The sequence below is a fragment of the Meleagris gallopavo genome, chromosome 1 (assembly GCF_000146605.3).
Source record: "Meleagris gallopavo isolate NT-WF06-2002-E0010 breed Aviagen turkey brand Nicholas breeding stock chromosome 1, Turkey_5.1, whole genome shotgun sequence".
NCBI lineage: Eukaryota > Metazoa > Chordata > Aves > Galliformes > Phasianidae > Meleagris > Meleagris gallopavo.
In genome coordinates, this window is record NC_015011.2 from 83,394,289 (window position 1) to 83,414,224 (window position 19,936).

General features: G+C 39.5%; 1 protein-coding gene across 2 annotated transcripts in view; it reads left to right on the plus strand.

The window, feature by feature from the left end:
* NXPE3 (neurexophilin and PC-esterase domain family member 3) overlaps window positions 1–17,073 on the plus strand; it is a 21,539-nt gene extending 4,466 nt beyond the window's left edge. For both annotated transcript variants that reach the window (XM_019619356.2, XM_010720457.3), the window contains exons 4-7: window positions 3,549–4,309; window positions 5,154–5,227; window positions 9,183–9,389; window positions 10,846–17,073. In XM_019619356.2, coding sequence (XP_019474901.1) covers window positions 3,549–4,309; window positions 5,154–5,227; window positions 9,183–9,389; window positions 10,846–11,396 — 1,593 coding nt within the window. In that variant the 3' untranslated portion in view covers window positions 11,397–17,073. The remainder of the gene's footprint in view (window positions 1–3,548; window positions 4,310–5,153; window positions 5,228–9,182; window positions 9,390–10,845) is intronic.
* Window positions 17,074–19,936: the final 2,863 nt, after the last annotated feature.

The following is a 19,936-nucleotide window of genomic DNA, read 5'->3' on the forward strand; positions in this document are numbered from 1 at the left end:
TGTGGCGGTGTTGCTGCTGAATTGCAGATCTTTGCAGAAGAAAACTGTCATCTCATTCAGTTTATTGCTGGAACAGTTGTGTGTCAGATGGTGGCTTTTTAGAACTGGCTTTGACATTTTGGATTTATTTAGCATCTACTCAGTGCTGTGACGCAGTGAAGACAGCTGATCTCACGGCTGTTGTAGATGAATATGAGGGCTAAAGTATTTGGAGTGTAAAATGACTGAAAATAAGATGACTGGCCTTTCAGTAGCTGATATTTGGTCTCAAGTATTATCTGCTGTATGAATTAAGACTCTGGGTGAACTTGAACTACTTTTTTTACTTCCGTGCCTGTCATTTGGAAGTCTCCTGGGATGTTTTCTGCTCTAATGTGGGAACGTAAACAGTTTGGCATAGTACATGTGGAGCAATTGCCATAAATCTAACAGTTACAACTCATGGATGATACTGGACTTCAAAACATAGATGAAGATCCACCTTTTCAGCAGGAACTGAAATATTCAGCCTCTTTTGTTTATCAACCACCTGTGTTGTTGCATTTAACTGAGAACAAGGGTTTGCTACGGATCTAATGAAGTCACAGGTCTAGAATGTCACAGGTTTGATTTGAAAGTCATCTTCAAAGAGCATGTATTCTTATTCCTTTGCCCTGGGCAGGGACATGTCTTTGAGACTGTGATTGCCTCTCTGGGGTTGTAATGTTGTACATTACACCTTATTTTCACTTAGTTGGTAGCAAGGATGTTAGAAGCTGAAAATACAGCTTCCATTTTTACTTGCTTATGGCATAGCTGTCATGCATCAGGAACAGCTGACAGACTTGTTTGAGCTTAATTGATGTGTAATCCATTCTGTCTTGCCTGCTTTACTAGGTAGACAGCCATTAAATTACTCTGTGATCACACTGGAGTTCTGATTAACTTTAGAAAGCAGAAAATAAACAAATGCTAGGAATTGCATTCAAAATCAAGACATTTTTGTATGGAGTATATGTGAAAATAAAGCAGGACAAGTGTTATTCGATATGGAGATTATATTGGAAACTAAAATAATCTGTTCTAAGATCTAGGGCGAGGATTCCTGAGAAGTGTTTCAAGATTTTTAATTTACTTATTTATTTTTGCCTGCTATGAGAAACTTGATTTTGTTTTCACTGCTGATTATAGAGCCCACAGTTCTGCATGGCAGGCTTCTGAATGGACTGGATATTGGGGAGAGTTGTAGACCCTAGAAAAAGGTAGGGATAGGGAATGGTGTTGGGACAAACTAATCTATCAATCCAAAGGGCAAAGTTTGCCTATTTGTAGGGGTAGGAGAGTTTGAACACTTGTTTGGAAATGAGCAAGGGAACCTCTTCAGAAAGGAAGATGGTTTGGAAATTCCAATCAAAGATCTTCCATATATGAATTGACACTGAAGCTTTTCCTGCCTTAACTGGAAAAAGCTAATTTCTAATGTTTTTTCCTGTGAATACCGCATGTGTTGTAGCATACTTTCACCCCTTAACTTATAATTTTGCAATAATATATGGTCTTATTTGGGCTTGAAAGAAGTCTGTAAAGATGAGTGAGATTGTTGCAGGAAGAATGGTCTTTCCATGATGTGGAGACAGTTTTGCATTTACCTTTGTAGAGAGGGTGTGGTTTGTTTTGTTTTTTTTCCCCTTCTCCTTAAGGGTTGACTGAGAAAGTATTTATGGTGTGGTCAATTCTGCTTTGTCATAATCTGGAGATGCTTCAGTTGATGTGTCAGCTCTTGTTTGGGAACTTAGCTGCATGCAACTGAAGTGCTTTGGCTTGGCACTGTGCTAAAAAAGCTGCTTAAGTATACTGTTTTAGAAACATTGAACTATATTATGTACTTTGTTTTGTGACCTTGAATTGGTTTAGTGTTCTCTGTGCCCTTTTCCACTGAATTCTATAGATATTTCCTTGGAGATACTTTAGAAAGGCTAGCTACCTCATAGCCATTTTCTGTACAAATAAATCTCTGGCAGAAGGAATAGGATAAACTCTGAAGAAATCTACGGAAGATTAAAGCAATTATAGGCCTGTTCTTAAGGCTTTCTTAGGTAGCTGTGTCTCATTTGAAAGGATGTCTATGCTTTTTTATTTCCCATCCCACTCCCCTAGCCCACATCCTCTTGATGAATCAAGCTAAAAGAAGAAATTATCCCATGAGAATCTCCACTGAATTTGAGAGTTTGTAAAACACCCCTATTCTCCCCCACATTCCTCCTTAGGAAGTTTCTTAAATGCTTTTGCAAACTAAGGCATACTTACTAGTGTGTTGGATGTGTTCAAATGTATAACTAACTTTTTAAAAAAAAATCTTACTATGCAATGTTTTCTGTGCCACTTATACGTATGAGCAGAAGAAAGGAAGTAATGAAGACATCCAAAAGTAGAAACTTGGTGTAATTTAAAAATATATGTGGGCAAGATTTAAGAATGAACTGTGCTTGAGAGTCATTCTCAGCTTTGCCTGGAATTTACTGGATTAGAAAAAATGCGTGGAGACGTTCACATTTTTACCTGATACAATGGAAAATAGAAATAATTCTGAATTACCTTTAATGGGCTTTGGGGAAATTCTTGAAAATCCTGGATGGAAAAATAAACAGGCAGAAGGTTTTATTATAAATCATCTTTAAAAAAAAAAAAAGTATCCATGGGTACTTTGCGTTGTAGTTAAAATATTACAACTCATGATTGCATATTTTATAGTTAACATGGATATCAAACAGGAAAGTAATGTATATCTGTTCTACATTATAATGTGCTCATTATTCTCTCATTCTAAGCTGATCAAAACCAACTTCTTATAATGACCTTCAAACCTGTAAGTTTCTATTTCTTGTCAGGTTTACTTTTTTTGGTAAAAGTAAAGTAAATATAAACAAGTTTACTTTATTTTATTTAATTTAGTAGTTACTATTAATATACTACATAAAGAGGGGGAGCTACTTAGTATGTGTATATATGCTAGGTAATACTTGTGTCAAGGTCTTTTCACCCAGTAAGCACTGCTAGGCAACAACTAAACAGTTGGTGTGTTATCAACACTCTTTTCATGACAAGTCCAAAACATAGTACTACTTTGGCTGGGATAGAGGTAATTTTCTACAAGGCAGCTTAAATCAGAATAATGCTTTGGCCAGACTCTAATTATGGTAAGAATATTAAATGGGTTACTTTTCTATTTAATTGTAGGGGCTTTCTGTATTTGTTTCATATCGTTGATACAGAATACGCTAATAGCCAAAATACTACCCCAGAAAATACTGAGTCCTTATGTAAAAGCCACTTTGCCAGGTCAGAATAAAGTAGCCATTGGGTAATCACAGGTTGTACAACTGCTTCTTTAGACACCTCATAGTCCAGGAAATCAATTTATATGTTCTATTAAAGTTGCTTCATTTGGTCAGCTTTAAAGCTGTGCGAAGCAAACTCCTGGTTCTTAGGGTTGTTCCGTAAGACAGCATCTGTTCTTCGTTGTGTTTCATTTAATAGCACAGTTTCTTGTGCTCTTTTTCCCCCTCTAGCACCTGGATGACTACACAGTTTCAGGATCAAATTGGATAACTGAGAACAATGATCAGCCTTCTCTATCACAGACGACTAAAACTACCAGGAAGCCTTACTGTGGTTATGAGCAGCAGACTTTGTCCAAAAGAGAACGAGCAGAACAGGAATCATTGCTTGCTGCACTGCAATGGCCGAAACCCCCTGATGGCAAAATTGCTTTTTTGCAAAGCACTGATCCAGTACACAGTGACTTTGTGATTGTGAAGCCCAGCAGGTTCTTCAAGGTGGGTGACCAGTTAGAGGTGGTTGTTCGTATGAGAGATTTCCAAGGAAAACCCAAGCAATATGGTGGAGACTATCTACAGGCACGAATCCACTCTCCTCTGCTGAAAGCTGGAGCAATAGGAAGGACTGTAGATTGCCGTAACGGCCTTTACAAAGTCTTTTTTACGTTACTTTGGCCAGGAGAGGTCAAAGTATCTGTGACTCTTGTTCATCCAAGTGAAGCAGTCCAAGTCCTCCTGCGTTTACGAGAAGAAAAGCCTGACAGAGTTTATTTCAAAAGCTCATTTAAGTCTGGGAGATTTTCAGAAACTACTGAGTGTAATGTATGCTTGCCTGGAGATCTTCCAGTCTGTAACTTCACAGATCTCTACACTGGTGAGCCATGGTTCTGTTACAAGCCACGAAAACTGTCCTGTTCCAGCCGAATCAGCCATGCCAAGGGTGGATATCAAAAAGGCCTTCTGACGCATGAAGAAAGCCTCTTTTTCCAAAGGTATGTATGTCATTGACTTTATATGTACTCAGTCATTTTCTTAAATATATATTTGCTTTTTTAAGACAAACTTTAGGTTGGAGGGGAAGAAAATACTCAACTACTTGATTCAAGCACCTGCTCCTGAAGATGCACACCTTCTCTAAGGGTGGGAATCTCTTGTATTCCACCAGTAGGGTTCAATCACAGAACCATACTAGGTTCATTCAGCTGTCCACAAACAAGCACTTCTGAGAGCTCTTTGTGTGTAGGGGTGTGAGCTTTGCTTCCATATTGAGCAAACTGCTGTCTTGCTGAGGATCTCTGAGACTGGTTGGATATTGACTAATGCTGCTGTCACAACTGGCAGCATAGCATAGAGCTAAAATTGGAGGTGGTGATAATGCTGGGCTGCTAGAATTCCCATGTGAACTGTGAAGCAGCATGTGGCATTGTGGAGGCTGAAAGCAACAGCCACCTCCACTTGAGGTAAGCAGTTACTGAAATGAGGCAGAGCTGGGAGCTGATGCAGCAGCGTGCCCTCTCAATTAGTTTGCCTCCTGGCAGAAGTCCACGTGCCCCAAGCTGGGAACTTCCAATCTTTGTGGTTAATCCCCTAAAGCATATAATAGACTTCTCATAGCTTAATGGTTTTATCTAGGCTTGTGCAAGTAAGAATGTGCACAGGATTTTTGTCTTCGTGCTCTTAAATCTTGAATTCTGACAGAAAACAGTGATAGTGGTCTGAAGGAAATTGAATAATCAATTCAGCTGTATGGAGTGAACACGTGGATTAAGAAAAGTGATCTGTAAGGCTGTAAAACTTGAAGATAATGTCACATAACTATTTTAATTTTTGTTCAAGTGATGTGAATATCAAAATGCCCATACTCTCCAATGGACCCGACTCGGTGATTGTAAAGCCCAAGGCATTTGCAGGTATAGTGAATTTTATAAAATTCTTGGTTTTTATTTCATATTTAAATAAAAAGAGTGAGAAGCATGAGATACTAATGAGTTTGTTAGTTTTCATAAGGTGGAATAGAAATAGTCTCAAGTCTTTTTTTGTGTTGAAGATGGAACTTTCTGAATGTTACTAAGGACTAAGAGCAAATCTATCTAAAAAGACATGTAAATTGAACTTTTCGGAAAAATAATTGATGTTTACTTCTAATGGTTACTCAGATATAAAATGTCTTATTTAACTGCTTAGCAAATGGGTTAATCTAGCAAAACTAACTGTGAGGTGTCTTTGAAGTTTTACACGTTTATTTTTCTAAGAAATTTATGTAATAGGTATCAGATAACTTGCATTTAATTATTAGTATCACTTGTGTTACCATGTAGTGTCATAACTTAAAGTTGTGGACTAGAACCTAGTTTTTCTGTATCATGTCTAAGCACAGAAAACACAGTCTGTGCTAAGTTAAACTGAAACACTTATCTAACTCAAGTTCACCAGCATGCTTTTAATGCCTCTAAATACACTGCATAAAAATATGATAGAGAATTACTCCTTAATTGAAAGTTTTCCAGTTTTTTTTTTTAAGCTGTAGGAGATATTAAAGGTAGAGTTCCTGACCTGAGCAATTAAGTCATAAAAGAAAGCAGCTTACACTGCTGCTTCTTTTTAGTTCTGCTATTCTCTTTATTTAAAGAATAAAAAATAAAAAGATGCTATCAGGCCAGCAGCATTTTCCCCCTTCTGTCTCCAGACCCTTTAGATGTGATGTCTTCTGTTGTTTAATTTTTAAAATATTTTCTTGTAGAAACTGTTTGAGATTTGATTATATCACTCTTTTTATAGGAGGTGGATGATCAAAGTATGTTTTTATTTCCTGAAGTTTAATGATAGGTTGGAAAGAGTTGATAGGAATGGCACAATTTCCTCAGGGAAATTCCTTCTAACAGGAACAGTCTCTGAATGAATAAATCTAATACTCTGGAATAGAGATGATGGATGTGTGATTTAGGATTAATGCCTACTTACATTCCTTATTTTGTTGTCTTTAGTTTTGTACATTCTTTTCTTTGGGAGGTAAATGTAGATATAGTTCACTTCTGAAATTTCATTTTTTTCTGAACTATAATCTATTTCTATTCTTGGTTTGTAACTGTTCAGATCAGAGCTTTTACCTTCTTTCATAAAACCTAGAAGTAATGGCTCTTTGAATTCTGGAGCGTAACAGGTATGCTGCTGTACAAAGGTTTCAAAACCTGGTGTTAGTTTTACTGCGAATTCACAGCTTGTTCTCATGTCCCACTTCACATATGTACAAGGGCTGCTCTGAGAGTAATACCTCCCATTTCATTATGTTGGCCCGTGATGTCAGAGGCAGATATTGGTGGGAAGGTTCAGCCTCTACTGCCATCCCACCAACATTTCCTTACATGTCGTTGCTGTGTGACAGATGGCAGCAGAGGGCAGTCTGACAGAATGGTGTCTGACATGGAGTGCAGATGAAGCAAAGGTGTGTCACTGAATTCTTCCATGTGGGGAAAAAAATGGCACCCATGGACATCCATCGGAGCTTGCAGAACACTTCTAGAGACTGAATGGTGGATGTGGATGCAGGCAGGCTGTGTGGGTAGCAGTACAGCAGCAGTGGGGCACTTCGTCTGGTGTGGATTTTGTGAGCGTGGCATGTACATTTATTCATCACTAGCAAAAAATGTATAGTTAATGGTGGTGACCATGCTGAAAAATAGTGTTTTGTAGCTGTATCTGTTGTAGTTTCCATGGAAATAAATAGGCATTACTTTCAGAGCATCCTATTTATATGCTTAGTAAAATAATCACTTAAAAAGTTTGAATGATTTTAATGGGTTTGAATGGGAAATAGCTTTAAGTTGAGGGAGGGAAGACTTAGGTTGGATGTCAGGGGGAAGTTCTTTACTATGAGAGTGGTGAGGTGCTGGAACAGGCTGCCCAGAGAGGCTGTGGATGCCCCGTCCCTGGAGGTGTTCAAGGCCAGATTGGACGGGGCCCTGGGCAGCCTGGTCTAGTATTAAATAGGGAGGTTGGTGGCCCTGCCTGTGGCAGGGGGGGTTGGACATTCATGATCCTTGAGGTCCCTTCCAACCCTGGCCATTCTATGATTCTGTGAATCTTTACACTAAAACTTACAAAACAAAAGAATTTAAGTTGTGAATTCACATGAGTTTGTCTTTAGTTACGTGACCGCATAGTAGCCTTTTCAATTCCTTTGTAGGAGTCCTATTTCATATGGTTTAGATTACTCAGCATTGTTAGTTGATTGCTCTTCCTTCAATGGCCCTATTGCTTTATTTGCTACGTGTTATTTAAGAAATTATCCAAATATAAGACTTTCTAATGGATTTTTCTATGGTTCTCAAGATTAGACTGTGTTCTGTGAACGTTCCTGTAAAGTATAAGGAGGTTAAAATCTACTGATGTAAAACACAGAATAATGTATAGGAATGGCAAGACCAAAAATGATGATTAGGGATGGGTGTTTAAAGATGCCTGTGGGGGTTGTTTGAATCTGTGTCTTTAGAGAGTTTAGCTGCTGCTGTGTTATAACGAAACATATAGCAGAGGATGTTTCTGGGCACTAGAACTCCACTGCTTCTACTTTTCTTTAGTTAGAATGGGCACTGGCATGGCTTTGGCCATGTGTGGGTGTGCAGTCCCAAACAGCTGCAGGCTATGACAGGGCAAGGACAAGTAGTCTCCGTGCTAAGGTGGGTGTAAATGTTTTTTAATAGATGGTCATGGCTCTTCTGTGCAGTTAGCTGGCTTCAGTGCCAGAGAGCAGCTCTGTGCTTCTCAGTTCACTGTTCATTGACAGCTTTTCTATTCAGGCTATCGCTTTGGGTTTCTTTGGAACTGTGAGTCAGCTCATTTCCAGGCTCTTAAGTGTTAGAATAGATACGTGGTAGAGGAGGAACCTGTACTTAATGACCTCATGAAAGTTCAATGTGCTAGTATCACACTGGCTGCTATGAGAAATAAGGCAATGTTTGACTGATGTAACCTTGAGATTGCAGCTTCTCTTCCTGTAATCACTGGTCCCAGTTTTCAACATAACATCCAACTTCTGCAAGACAAAGAGGAGTCCAAAGAATCAGAGCTTCCCTGGTGTCGTCAAATTACTCCTCAGAGGGCAACCTATGCCAGCAGTGAAAAAGGAAGAAGTTGGACAATAGAAAAGTTTAATTCCATGAGTTTCATACTTAACACAATTCATACATTCAAAAGGCACATAATTATTGGCAGTAGCTTTAATTCTGGCACTTCCTGGTTTTGTAGTCCTCATAATTCAGATTTCATTCTTATAGCGTCTATGGTTGGGCCTGTATTAGTGTTAGTGTGAGGACTGTTCCATAGATGGGTTTACATTAGCAAATACAAGTGGTATCAGGTTATCTCTTGCATGTTGTCACCTTAGGGATGGTATTCGCTGCTGCAGTTTGAGGTGCTGCTCCTGTAGAGCGCAACAGCTGCCATACCTTCCTGTTGGCAGACTGGCCGCTAGAGGGGGAAGCTGTACTTTGGCAGATTGCAGATGTGTGCTGGCAGAGGAGGCATAGAGAGGCTTGGAAATTCTGTGATATTGACCAGACTGTCCTTCTTTATCATCATCAGATATAGTTTAACTTAGAAGTACTTCAAAATAAGTTAAAAAGTAGTTAAGTTTAAAAGTAAGTTTAAAAAAAAACTTTAAAGCTACAAGTGGTCATGTGTAGTAGGTTTTGGTGCAGAAATAGTGGGGAACGTGCTTGGTCTTACAGACTTGTGATGCACTGAGCTTTTTAATGTATGTTATATACATTCTAAAGTGAAGTAGTTGAATGTACATGTCCATTTAAGTGATAGAAGGTGTGTTTGTTATATGTTAATTTCAAAGGTTTTTTTTTTTTTTTCTTCCAGATTCAAGCAATATGGACAGGGCTGAAGATCCCACAGTTTCCCCTTCTGGTTATTACTATGAAGACCTTTGGAGGCCGAGAACACACTGGATTTATCATTTTAACAAGTCAGATGATATAAGCAAGTGCTTGCAAGGAAAAGTAATCCACTTGTTTGGAGACTCTACAATAAGGCAGTGGTTTGAGTATCTGACTGCAGCTGTTCCAGGTTGTTATTTTTCTTTTTAATTTTTTTTTTAACCTTGAAGACATTGCAATTCTTTATTTTACTCATCTCAGATGCAGAGTTGATTTTATTGAATATTAATGTCAAAAAGAAGAGGAAAGGCAAAAACATCATCACAAGTGCTGATAGAAAGGCGATCATTCAAATGTTTCTAAAGTTTTCTCAAACTTCTAGGCTTCAAGAGAAAAAGGGCCACAAGTTGTGCATCTATGAAGCTGTCGTTATAAAATGTTTCACTAGTTAAGAACATTGTTGCTACTGTGAGTTATTATGTGGCCACGAGGTGGCATACCAAAACTTGTGGAGGATTGCCTGGGTGAGGCTTGACTGGTAATGCTTTTGGAATGAAGTAGCAAAATGACTTCCAGAAGCAGATGACTACTGTTGATTTGATTTTGAGCTCTTTTTTCCATTTTCCTTATTTTAACTTTTCCTTACTACAATTTCAGTAGCCCATTTGGTGTTCCTCCTTCACCCCTACTCTAAGGCAGTTCAGTAGTGTTGAAATGGAGACTGAGACTCCATGTTAACCAATTAAATTCTTCTTTAAATTTAATGGAGTTCTGAAGTTGCTGTAAAAGTTAGTGCACTTTGGGCTCATAGGGTGACAATGGAAAAGCCTATTGGTAAAATAGGAAATGCTTTTTTTTCTACCTGGGGGAAAAAAAAAAAGCAGTTTGGGGAACTTGGAAAAAGTACTAATACTTAGGATTTTTTGAAGGTAAAGTGTGCTGGCTTGCAAATTTCAACAGTTATATAAACTCCATTTTGAAAATGTAGCCAATATGCCTGTGGAGCTGTTGCAGTGGATCCAGAGGCAGGAAAAAAGATTAGTAGAGGGCTGGTGCACTTCTCCTGTGAAGAAAGGTAGAGGGAGCTGGATTTCTTCAGCCTGGAGAAGAGAAGACTGCAGCAGATGTCATTTTGGCCTGCCAGTATTTAAGTGGAGCTTATAAGCAGAAGCAAGACCAAACTTTTACATAGGCAGATAGTGATAGGACAAAGGGGAATGGTTTTAAACAGGAAGAGAAGGCTTGGCTTAGATATTAGGAAGAAATTTTTTACTTGAAGGGTCTGCAATTCTGTAATATTTGTGTATGAATTAACCTGTTTGTGGTGAGGCATGGATGCGGGCTGCCCAGAGAGATTGCTGATGCCTCATCCCTGGAGGTGTTCAGGGCCCAGTTAAATAGGGCCCTGGGCAGCCTGATATAGTGAATAGCAACCATGCCTACAGCAAGGGGGTTGAAGCTTGATGATCTTCGAGGTCCCTCCCAACCTAGGTTATTCTATGATAATGCTTATCTTTTGTTTCACCTTAGGATTCTTAGAACTGTGTATGTATTCACTGCTACTGTTGCCCTGTGATCCTTTTGTCCTGATGAATCATTTTGTGTCTTTTTCTGTCTTGAACTAATGTTTGCTCTTGGGTTTTCAGATCTAGTGGAATTTAACCTGGGGAGTCCTAAGAACGTGGGCCCTTTTATGTCTGTGGATCTGAAGCACAACGTCCTACTGAAATTCCGCTGTCACGGGCCACCCATTCGCTTTACGACAGTCTTTACAAGTGAACTGCGCTACATTGCTAACGAACTGAATGGCATCGTTGGGGGGAGAAACACTGTGATAGCCATAACTATATGGTCCCACTTCAGCACTTTCCCTGTGGAAGTGTATATCAGGAGGCTGAGGAACATTCGGAGGGCAGTTATTCAACTGCTGGACCGCAGCCCCAAGACTTTAATTGTCATCAGAACCGCAAACGTTCAGGAGCTTGGGCCAGAAGTGAGCCTCTTTAACAGTGACTGGTATTCCCTTCAGCTTGATTCTGTCATGAGGAAAATGTTCTCAGGAATTGCTGTGCACTTTGTGGATGCTTGGGAGATGTCTCTGGCTCACTACTTGCCACATAACTTGCACCCAAAAGAAGTAATCGTTAGGAATCAAATAGATACATTTCTATCTTATGTGTGCCCTCTGCAATTTTAGCACAAGTAGGCATCCATGTGTCACGTTTTGCTGCAGCTGAGGTAATCTTGGTCTTTGCTGGAGCTACTAAGTTTATGCTGGATGGTGTGGGGCAACTGTGCTTATTGTATCTGCGTTCAGTGTAAGCAGGCTGGCCATAAATCTAGTAGCTGTGAGGGATAGTGGAGAAGAGTTAACTGTTCATGCCATATCTTCCTGTGAGGTTGATTCCTTAGAACCTTATTAATATCTCAGATTGTTAGTAAGCACCTTAAATTGACAAGATTCAATAGGGAATTATGTGGGTTATTAGCTTTACTAGTTATCTGCACTGTATGTTTAGTCCACATAATGTGGAATCTGCTCAGAACTGGGTGGAATCTAGTGAAAGAATTATTTGGGAGCAGTCTTTCTCCCAAACTCTCTCTCTCTCTCTGTCAACTCAGAGTTGGAGGAGGATCCCCTGCAGTCCTACGTTGGTCAGAGAAGCACAATGCCTATTCTTTTTTCAAAGTCCTAATCAGAAATGTGAAGTGTGTGTCTTAAAGCTGCTATTGTCATTCAAGGAAGCTCAATCATAATGTCTATACTATAAAGTCATCAGGAGTTGGCTAAAATTTAGTAAAGCACACTAGTTAGGCACTCTTGGTATTTACAGATAGCTACTAAATAATGCAAATAGCCAGTATTTTAGTTGAGTTTTCTGTACTACTGAATCTCTTCTGAGTTTTGATACTGTCGTCGTCGTCTTGATTTATCTGTAACAAAGCAATGTGTGTATGTTGACCCCAGTGAAGGCACTGTCTCAGGCAGTTTGTGCATGTTAAAACTGCAAGCTTGCCTGCTTGAGGCATTTCCTAATGAAATCATTTTACTTCCTTGTTAGATAAACTTGTTCCTTTATGCTCTTGTAAAGCTGGGCTTCTGTTATGTACTTTTGTACATACATAATACACTGTGTCAGGAGAAGCCAAGTTACTTGAATACACTTAACAATTTATGAATGGGTAGCATAAGTCTGGCGTGAACTAGCATCAAGGCTTTGTGCTGATGTCCTCCTTTCCTTCTGTATTGAGCAGTTTTATTACTTACGCTGGCAACAGCGAAGCTGTTGAATAAAGAGAAGACAGAAAAATAATAAAAATCCCACCGCCGTACCAAACATCCAGGAATGCCCTTCATACAGGTGCTTGGTAAATGTTTGCTGTTTTGTCCATGTGAATGCAGGTGGCTCTTAGGCCTTCTGGAACTGTTTTCAATGCTGCTAATTTGACTGAGCCTGCCTACAGTTTTAAGAAGTAGCACTTTGAACATTTTGATTAAATTCAGCTCTGAAATTGCAGAGTAGGAAAGTGTTCAGTGTGGTCTTACTTCTGGTCCCACTCAAGCCAAAATTGGTCTTTACCAATGGCAGTACTGAGAAATGTGTCAAGACACATGTGCTTCTGAAGAAGTCCATAATGCTTAAAGAGAATAGGAGTCAATTATTAGTGAGTGAACTGAGAAGATAAAAACTGAACAAATGGACAGGTTGCAGGTTTGTTGCATGTATGGGAAGGCTGTGCTCTTGTCCCTGGACACTGAAGGGAGCTTATGCTGCTAGCTACAGGAACACTGTTTTAAAAACAAATGTAAGTGCTTTTAGCATGTAAAAATCAACACCATCCGTCAATAGGCTTAACAAATTGAAAAAGTTTAAAAATCACTGTAGGAGTTGCGTACAGCCAAATAGCACTTAATCTTACCTTTTCAGACCAGAATTCAGGGTGTCCACTTCATCAGTTGCTACTGACAACTGCCTTGCTTAGTGTCTGTGCATATATTAGCTTTAGGTAAGTGTTTCTTACTTGAATATGTTAATAGCAGCACATCTGCTGCCAGTAAGAGACCACACCAATTCAGTCCTGGGAATGTAAACCCCCAACCACCACAATGCAAAATGACTTTTCATCTTCTCTAGGTGCGTTTTTAAAATGGGTAGAGTACAAAGCTTTCATCCTGAATAAGAAATCTATCCAAATAACATTAATGAAAATAAGACTTCAAACTCTTACTTTGAAGGAAACTACTTAATTTGTAGACTAACCATTTGGTTTTCCTCAAAATGCTGTATCATGTGTGAAAGCATTGTGACAGCGTGTTTCTTATGTGAACGTTCTGTTGCTCACTAGTGCTCTTCAACAGCAACTTCTCATCACTGTTAGCCATGAAAAATCGAGAGGAAAAAATCTTGAATGTTATGACAATCGAAAGCGAGAACTAGATTTCTATTAGCAAAGATGTCTAATCACCTCCTGATAGAACCTCTGCCTTTCAGATTAATTTTTTAATAACAGATTAATGTGCAAGTCATGAACTTGAGGAAAATTGACCGTTAACGTGGGATGAGGACTGATGATTTATTTCTTTGTGCTCTGGAATAGACATGGAGAAAAAAGGGAGATACTGAGGAATTACTGATGTTAAAAGGCAAAGACTGAGAGCAGAATGCTTTTGTCATTTGGTTCAACTGTAAGCTTATTTTCATCTTTATTCTCCTTTTGCTACCAGTTTCACCAGTTGTGTACGTCCTGTATATAGTAACATAATCAGAAGCAATAAAATATTTTTAAATCACTTTCTTTAAACCTTTAAGGTTCTAAATGGACTTTAATGAGGACTTAAAAAGGTTGGTTGTTTTTCGAGTTACTTGAAATGGGACTCAAAAGGAATTTTGCAGGTTTCAGTGGAATATCTTCATTTACATGTAGAAATTTCTTTCATGAGATTTTTCAAAGCCCTGTTTTTCTTTCCGTTCCCTTCAGTTGAATGGAAGAAAATTATACTACTTTGGATATTTTTATTCCTAACCCTGAGCCTTTTGATTATTAATCTCTCATTACATAAGTTTTCTTTATTTTATTCCATGTGCAGATCACTGAAGTATCAGTGAAAAACTCTCTGTATTTTTATGGTGTTCAACAGAAGATACCTGAGCAATTTGTAAAGCAAGTAATCTTCATTTTACAGATCAGACTGATACTCAGTGATTTTCCACTACTGATAGTTTGGCCTTGCTTTTCATGACATTGCTTTTTGAAAACCATGTTAGACAGTTTTCTTAATTCTAGATACTTAGTGGAAATGTTATTTGAGTTCTTGACGAAAGAGAGGACAAAAGGCAGTTGTTGTCATGACTTTTTTCAATTTCAGCTGTTTGATTTCTCCTCTTTGCAACACCACTGCACTTTTACTTTGAGACTCAAATGAGTATTTTTCATTATTCTTCATTGTTAAAGGTAAGCATTTAAAAAAAGGAATATTGCATACTAGAAGGGTCAGCATGACTTCTTGTGTACTACAGATAATGCTTCCATGCATACATGACAAACACAAACATCTGAAGTTGTCTGCTGGTTAGGGTAAGAGTATTGGGTTTTTTACTTTTTTTTTTTTTTCCAGAAGCATGAGTTAAAACTTCTTTGTGCTCATGGTTAAGTAACAGTAAAAAATGTCTGTCTCAAAATGCATATTTAACTTAGAAAGCTCTTACTTACTAAGCCCAGATCACTTCTTCGTACTTAGTTCATGCTACGCATTTAGAATGTTCAGAAGGCTCTTGGTGGCAGTGGAGGTCTCTGTATGTTAGAAAAAAGAATGTGTTTCACAGGTGTCTTTTTCCTATTATATGGATGATACTGAGTTGCTTACAGTACAAAGAAGGCTGTAACATATTATTGCCTGATGAGATTGGAAAAGCCATTCAAATAGCCAAAAAGGCTCAAAGAGTAAGAAGTTCCTATTAAAATGGGCAAGCTTGTGCACCAGACATGTTTGATCTGATTTGGTATCAGTTTATCTTGTTTGTCCTAACATCACATAACTTTCCTTCTTTTTATAGTTCCTTTAGAAATGTGTCATATTTCCCTTAATTTTACCTAACTACTATATTATGCGTTGCATGTTGGGTAAAAGTTTTATACAGCAGTTTATAGATAAAAATCAGTTTAATATTTTTTTTTCAGATGATGTATGTATATTTGGAGAGGCGTGATCTGTGCAAGTGGCTCAAGCCTGGCACCAGACCCAGTACTGAAACACACTGTTTCCTGTTGTCAGTGTCAGTCCTGACATACAAGAAAACTTTGTACGTAATGTAGGCTTCTTTCTCTGAGGGCTTTGAAAACCCAGTTGGCCAATGGAAAATCCTTTAGTCACTTCATTACTTTAAGTAATGGACAAAATGCTGTAGTCTGAGTACGTGCCCGCTGCCATGTTAGGACATAAGCTGTGCTTGCCCTATGGTGGCTTGAGAGCTAGGATGGAGGAGGTGGGGGACTGCTGTTGGGTTACCCTGGGGTTACACAGCAGCCAGGATTCACAACTGAGAAGCAAGTAAGCAGGGTGCGTTGCCAACAATACTCTGTTTGACTTGGAAAAAATCCCTCAACTACAAGTTCCTGGTAAATGGAAGTGAGTATACCGAGGCAGAACTGCAAAATGTTTTCTGTTTTTCTGTCCCCCCTCTCATTTAATGCCGACCCTAGAAGGAAGCAGGATCTGAGGCAATGTCCTATGGAGTCATCTAAGTTGCTGTTCTTCAGTGAGCTTGCTCTTCTGAGTGAAGCGTGCTGCCATTGTGTCCCATCTGCTCACCCAACCAAAAAAGGAGCAGGGAGGGTGCAAAGTGTAAGATGCTTTTCAGTGTGATGTGAGATCAGGCCTCAGACATGCTTAGAGAGGAAAGGGGAATAAGGAATAGGAAAGAGGGGAAGCGAAAATAACAAGATTGAGGAATGTCATGCTAAGGTCTTCTATGGTTCTGTGGAGATGTTCCTCGCCATCGAGGAGAGGAATGAAGTTATTTGGTCATGCTAAGGTTTTCATAGGCAATAATAGGAATTGTGAGGGATGGAGTCACTCCTGTGACATAACACTCTGAAATACGTATATTGCTCTCCAAATGTGTTGAAAAGGAACAGTTCTCCTCGCTCAGGCTGTTCAGACATTTCTTTCTGAACTCCCTTCCTGAATGTAATGCAATACAAATTGTTTGTTAGGCACTGCTGTAAAACTTTTTGCTTATGGCTTGTTTATACAGCCATGTGTACTGGGTTGTCAAACGTCTGTAGACGTGATAGATAACAGAGGTGAGGAACTTTTTAAACCAAGCCCAAAACACAGAATAAGGAGCAGTAAGCAAGCAGGCTTTCATCATGTGCCAAGTGCTGTTCAGAGCTGGTGGTGACTCAGAGAAGGTCTCTAACTTTCCGGAAGTGAAACAAGTGCTTGGCAGAGAGGGGACTGGAACCTGAGTTTCTGACAATAAGGCTGGAGCCTAGCACTTCTGGATCAATGGTGCTACACTGGGTCTAACAAAGAGGTGAGACCTGAGGGTTTTTGATCCGGTTTGTCTTGTGTTCATCCCATGGTTTATCACTGCATCCTTAGTTAGCAAAATACTACGTAATTTCCAACACATCAGCTGTCCTTCTTATGGTACAGGAAGCTCTGAAATGAGGGAAATGTTTTATTATCTCTCCAAATCTGGATCTTTGAATCTCTCCTGAAATGTTCATTCTGCTGCTTTCACACGTCTGAGCTCTCATATTAGGTTACCTAGCCCACTTTTGGGCCGTGACTCAAATGTTATCCTTCTTTACTGCTTGTCTTACTACATCTAGTCTTTTGGAGTAAAATAAACTGGTCTGTTTTCTGATTCTGTCAGAGTGAATTGCCTGAAGTGGAGCTGAGGGATTTTATGGGAGGATGCTAGAAAGTTAACAGCGTTTGAATAGCTTTCTGTGAGCCCTATATGCAGAGTGAGTGTGTAACTAAACCCAAGTGAAAGTATAGTACGCTTTGGCCTGCATCTTAGCTGTGTCAGCTGGGATGGGCTTAACAGATTAGTGAATCATTAATGAAAGTGCCTAGAAGGGGATTCTGAGGCACTGAAAAAGAGCCTGGGATGACTCTCAAATGAAAGCTTTCTCAAATCTGCCATTGATAGTGGTTCATCTTTTAATTCCTAAGGCTTAAAAATGAATGGTACAAACACCACTAGGTGATATTATATGTAGGTCACTCCAAAAGTAATGCCTCCCATTTATTTCCATGGAAACTACAACAAATACAAAGAGCACAACAACCTTGCTTGATAGATTTAATTCTTAATTACGCAACACTGTTTTTCAGCAGTCACTACCATTCGCTCTGAATTTTTTCCAGTGATGACCACGAGTCTGCATGCTATGCTTGTTAAAATCTACACCAGTGGAAGTGATCCACTGGTTGCCACTGCTGAAATGCACCCTCTACTGCCTCAGTTCACATCTGCTGTTTGGTCTCTCTCAACATTCAAGAAGTATTGATGGATGTCAGTGAGTGTCATTTTTTCCTTATAGAGGAATTCAGTGACACACCTTTGCTTCAAACGTGCTTCCATATCATACACCACTTTGTCAGGCTGCAATCTGCTGCCATCAGTCCCGTGGCAACAAAATGTAAAGAAATATTTTGGGATGGCTTAACCTATACTGCCAACATCCACCTCTGATGTCATGGGCCAACATAATAAAATAGGAGGCATTACTTTCAGAGCAGCCTTTGTAGATGACTGTATTTTTACCTCCTGTCTTCATGCTTGAGCCTTCTGCATATCTTTATGAGTCTGGTTTCTTTTTGGTTCAGCCTGATGCAGGGCTCTCCTTTCTCATTCCGTCTGAATGTCTGCTGCAGCTTGTTTGCAGTAATTGGGATTTGGTATGGCATGAGTGCTGGTCTGCCACACCATGGCAGCTTGCTCTGAAGGATCTCACAGAATAGCTTCAAGGTGGGACTTGCCATTTGGGGCTCACCAGGTTTTTACTCACGTTACCTGAGTAAAAAGCAGAATAAGCAGAACGCGCTGATGTTTTTTCCCTTGCAATTTTGCACTCAGTTCTTTCCAATCCTTCTTCCTCTCTCTTATTCCCTGGGACAAGTGAGTCAGATTTTCCAGAACCGCTTGCCCTTTTTCACTACCTGAATCAGATTCTCTCTGGGCAAGGCAGATATTTCTGTCTTAGCTGTTTCTTCCTTCTAATCTTGTCTTCCCGTTCTGGTTCATCTTAAACATTTTTGCCAAACATTTTTGCCCTTTGTGTTTGTATTATTAGTTGCTTCTGCTGTGTCTTTTGCCTTTGATAAGTAAGACCAAAAAAAAAAAAAAAATAAGGAAAGGAGATACTGTCTTCACAATTTAATTAAAAAAATTCAAGAACTCAAGTAGCAAACAAATGCTACAATTATTTGTGTTGTAAAATGTGTCCAATAAATGAGTATTTTCCAATCCCACTGACTTCAAATCCACAATTTGCAATGTAGATTTTGTGGCAACAGACTTATTCCTAATATGTTATTGTCCTAATTGGTCTGTCTAGCAAATATTGCTACGAGAAGATATTTTTATTTCTGACTGAAATTGACTCTTCTTCCTGTTCTGCTGCACATTTTATGCTTGACTTTGTTTCTTTGCCCTTCTGTGTCTCAGTTCCTACCTCTTGTCCCATTCGGACTTTGTTTTTGCAGCAGCAGTTAGATTGAGTGGATGGTTCTCCTCCCAGGGCTGACCTCTGGTATGTTTGCAGCTGATAACGAGTATCTGATAATGGCTTTAGGACACAGAGCACTTCAGCTACCCTGGTTTGGGAGGCAGCTTACACCTGTGGGGAAAGAGCTGGATGAGCTGAGTGGTGCTCCAGGTATTGGTGATGATGGTCCATCCACATCCCCTCTTTGTAAAGAGAGATCTTGGTCTGTTGGGGAGGTCTTGAGAGGCCTGAGTGGCCTCTCACTGCTGCAAAGCTGCAGTGGGAGTGAGCTGGGTGAGGGCCTGATCTGTGGTACTGCCTTGCCGTGTGTTACACAACCCTGAGGGCACTCTAGGCCTACAGCTGCCCAGCAAATTCTTGCCCCGGCTAGAAGAAAATACCTTTATTTTGAAGAAATGTTGAGCCCATTGAGATTATCAGTTGAACATGTTCCAGTGATATAATAGATCTGAGAACAGGAAGATGGAGCCCACACAGCATTTCCTGCCTGCAGGCGGAAGGTTTCAAAATTATCACCTTTGGGAAGAAAAAGTTCTCTCCTACGTCTTTCAGCTTGCTGAGGCAGGGTGAAGGTGGGGATAGAGTTTGACTGGTTTTTATTTTACTTTTTTAAACATCTACTTCCCTTGTGGGAAGCACAAGGGATACAAGTGGGTTAGGGGTTAAATGTTCTTACCTCGTTAGTAGATGTATGTTAACTATGCTTGAGAAAGTTTAATGAAATGCATCAAAGCCAGGAAGTGTTTGCTCTGAGAAGATCTGAGTGTTCTCTCCTTGTTGGCTGCACTCTTTGAGCACGAAGTGTTCTAGCCTGTGGCCCTGGTGAAAGGGGAAGAAAAGCAAAATGATTTTTAAGGAGCCTTTCTCCTTTTAGGAAAATCTAGGGAACTTCTCCCATTATAAAGATTTCAAGATTAGTTTATCTACTGAAGCAGATGACTGCTTTACACCCATTGCATCTATGACTAAGGGGAAGTACTTTTTTTTTTT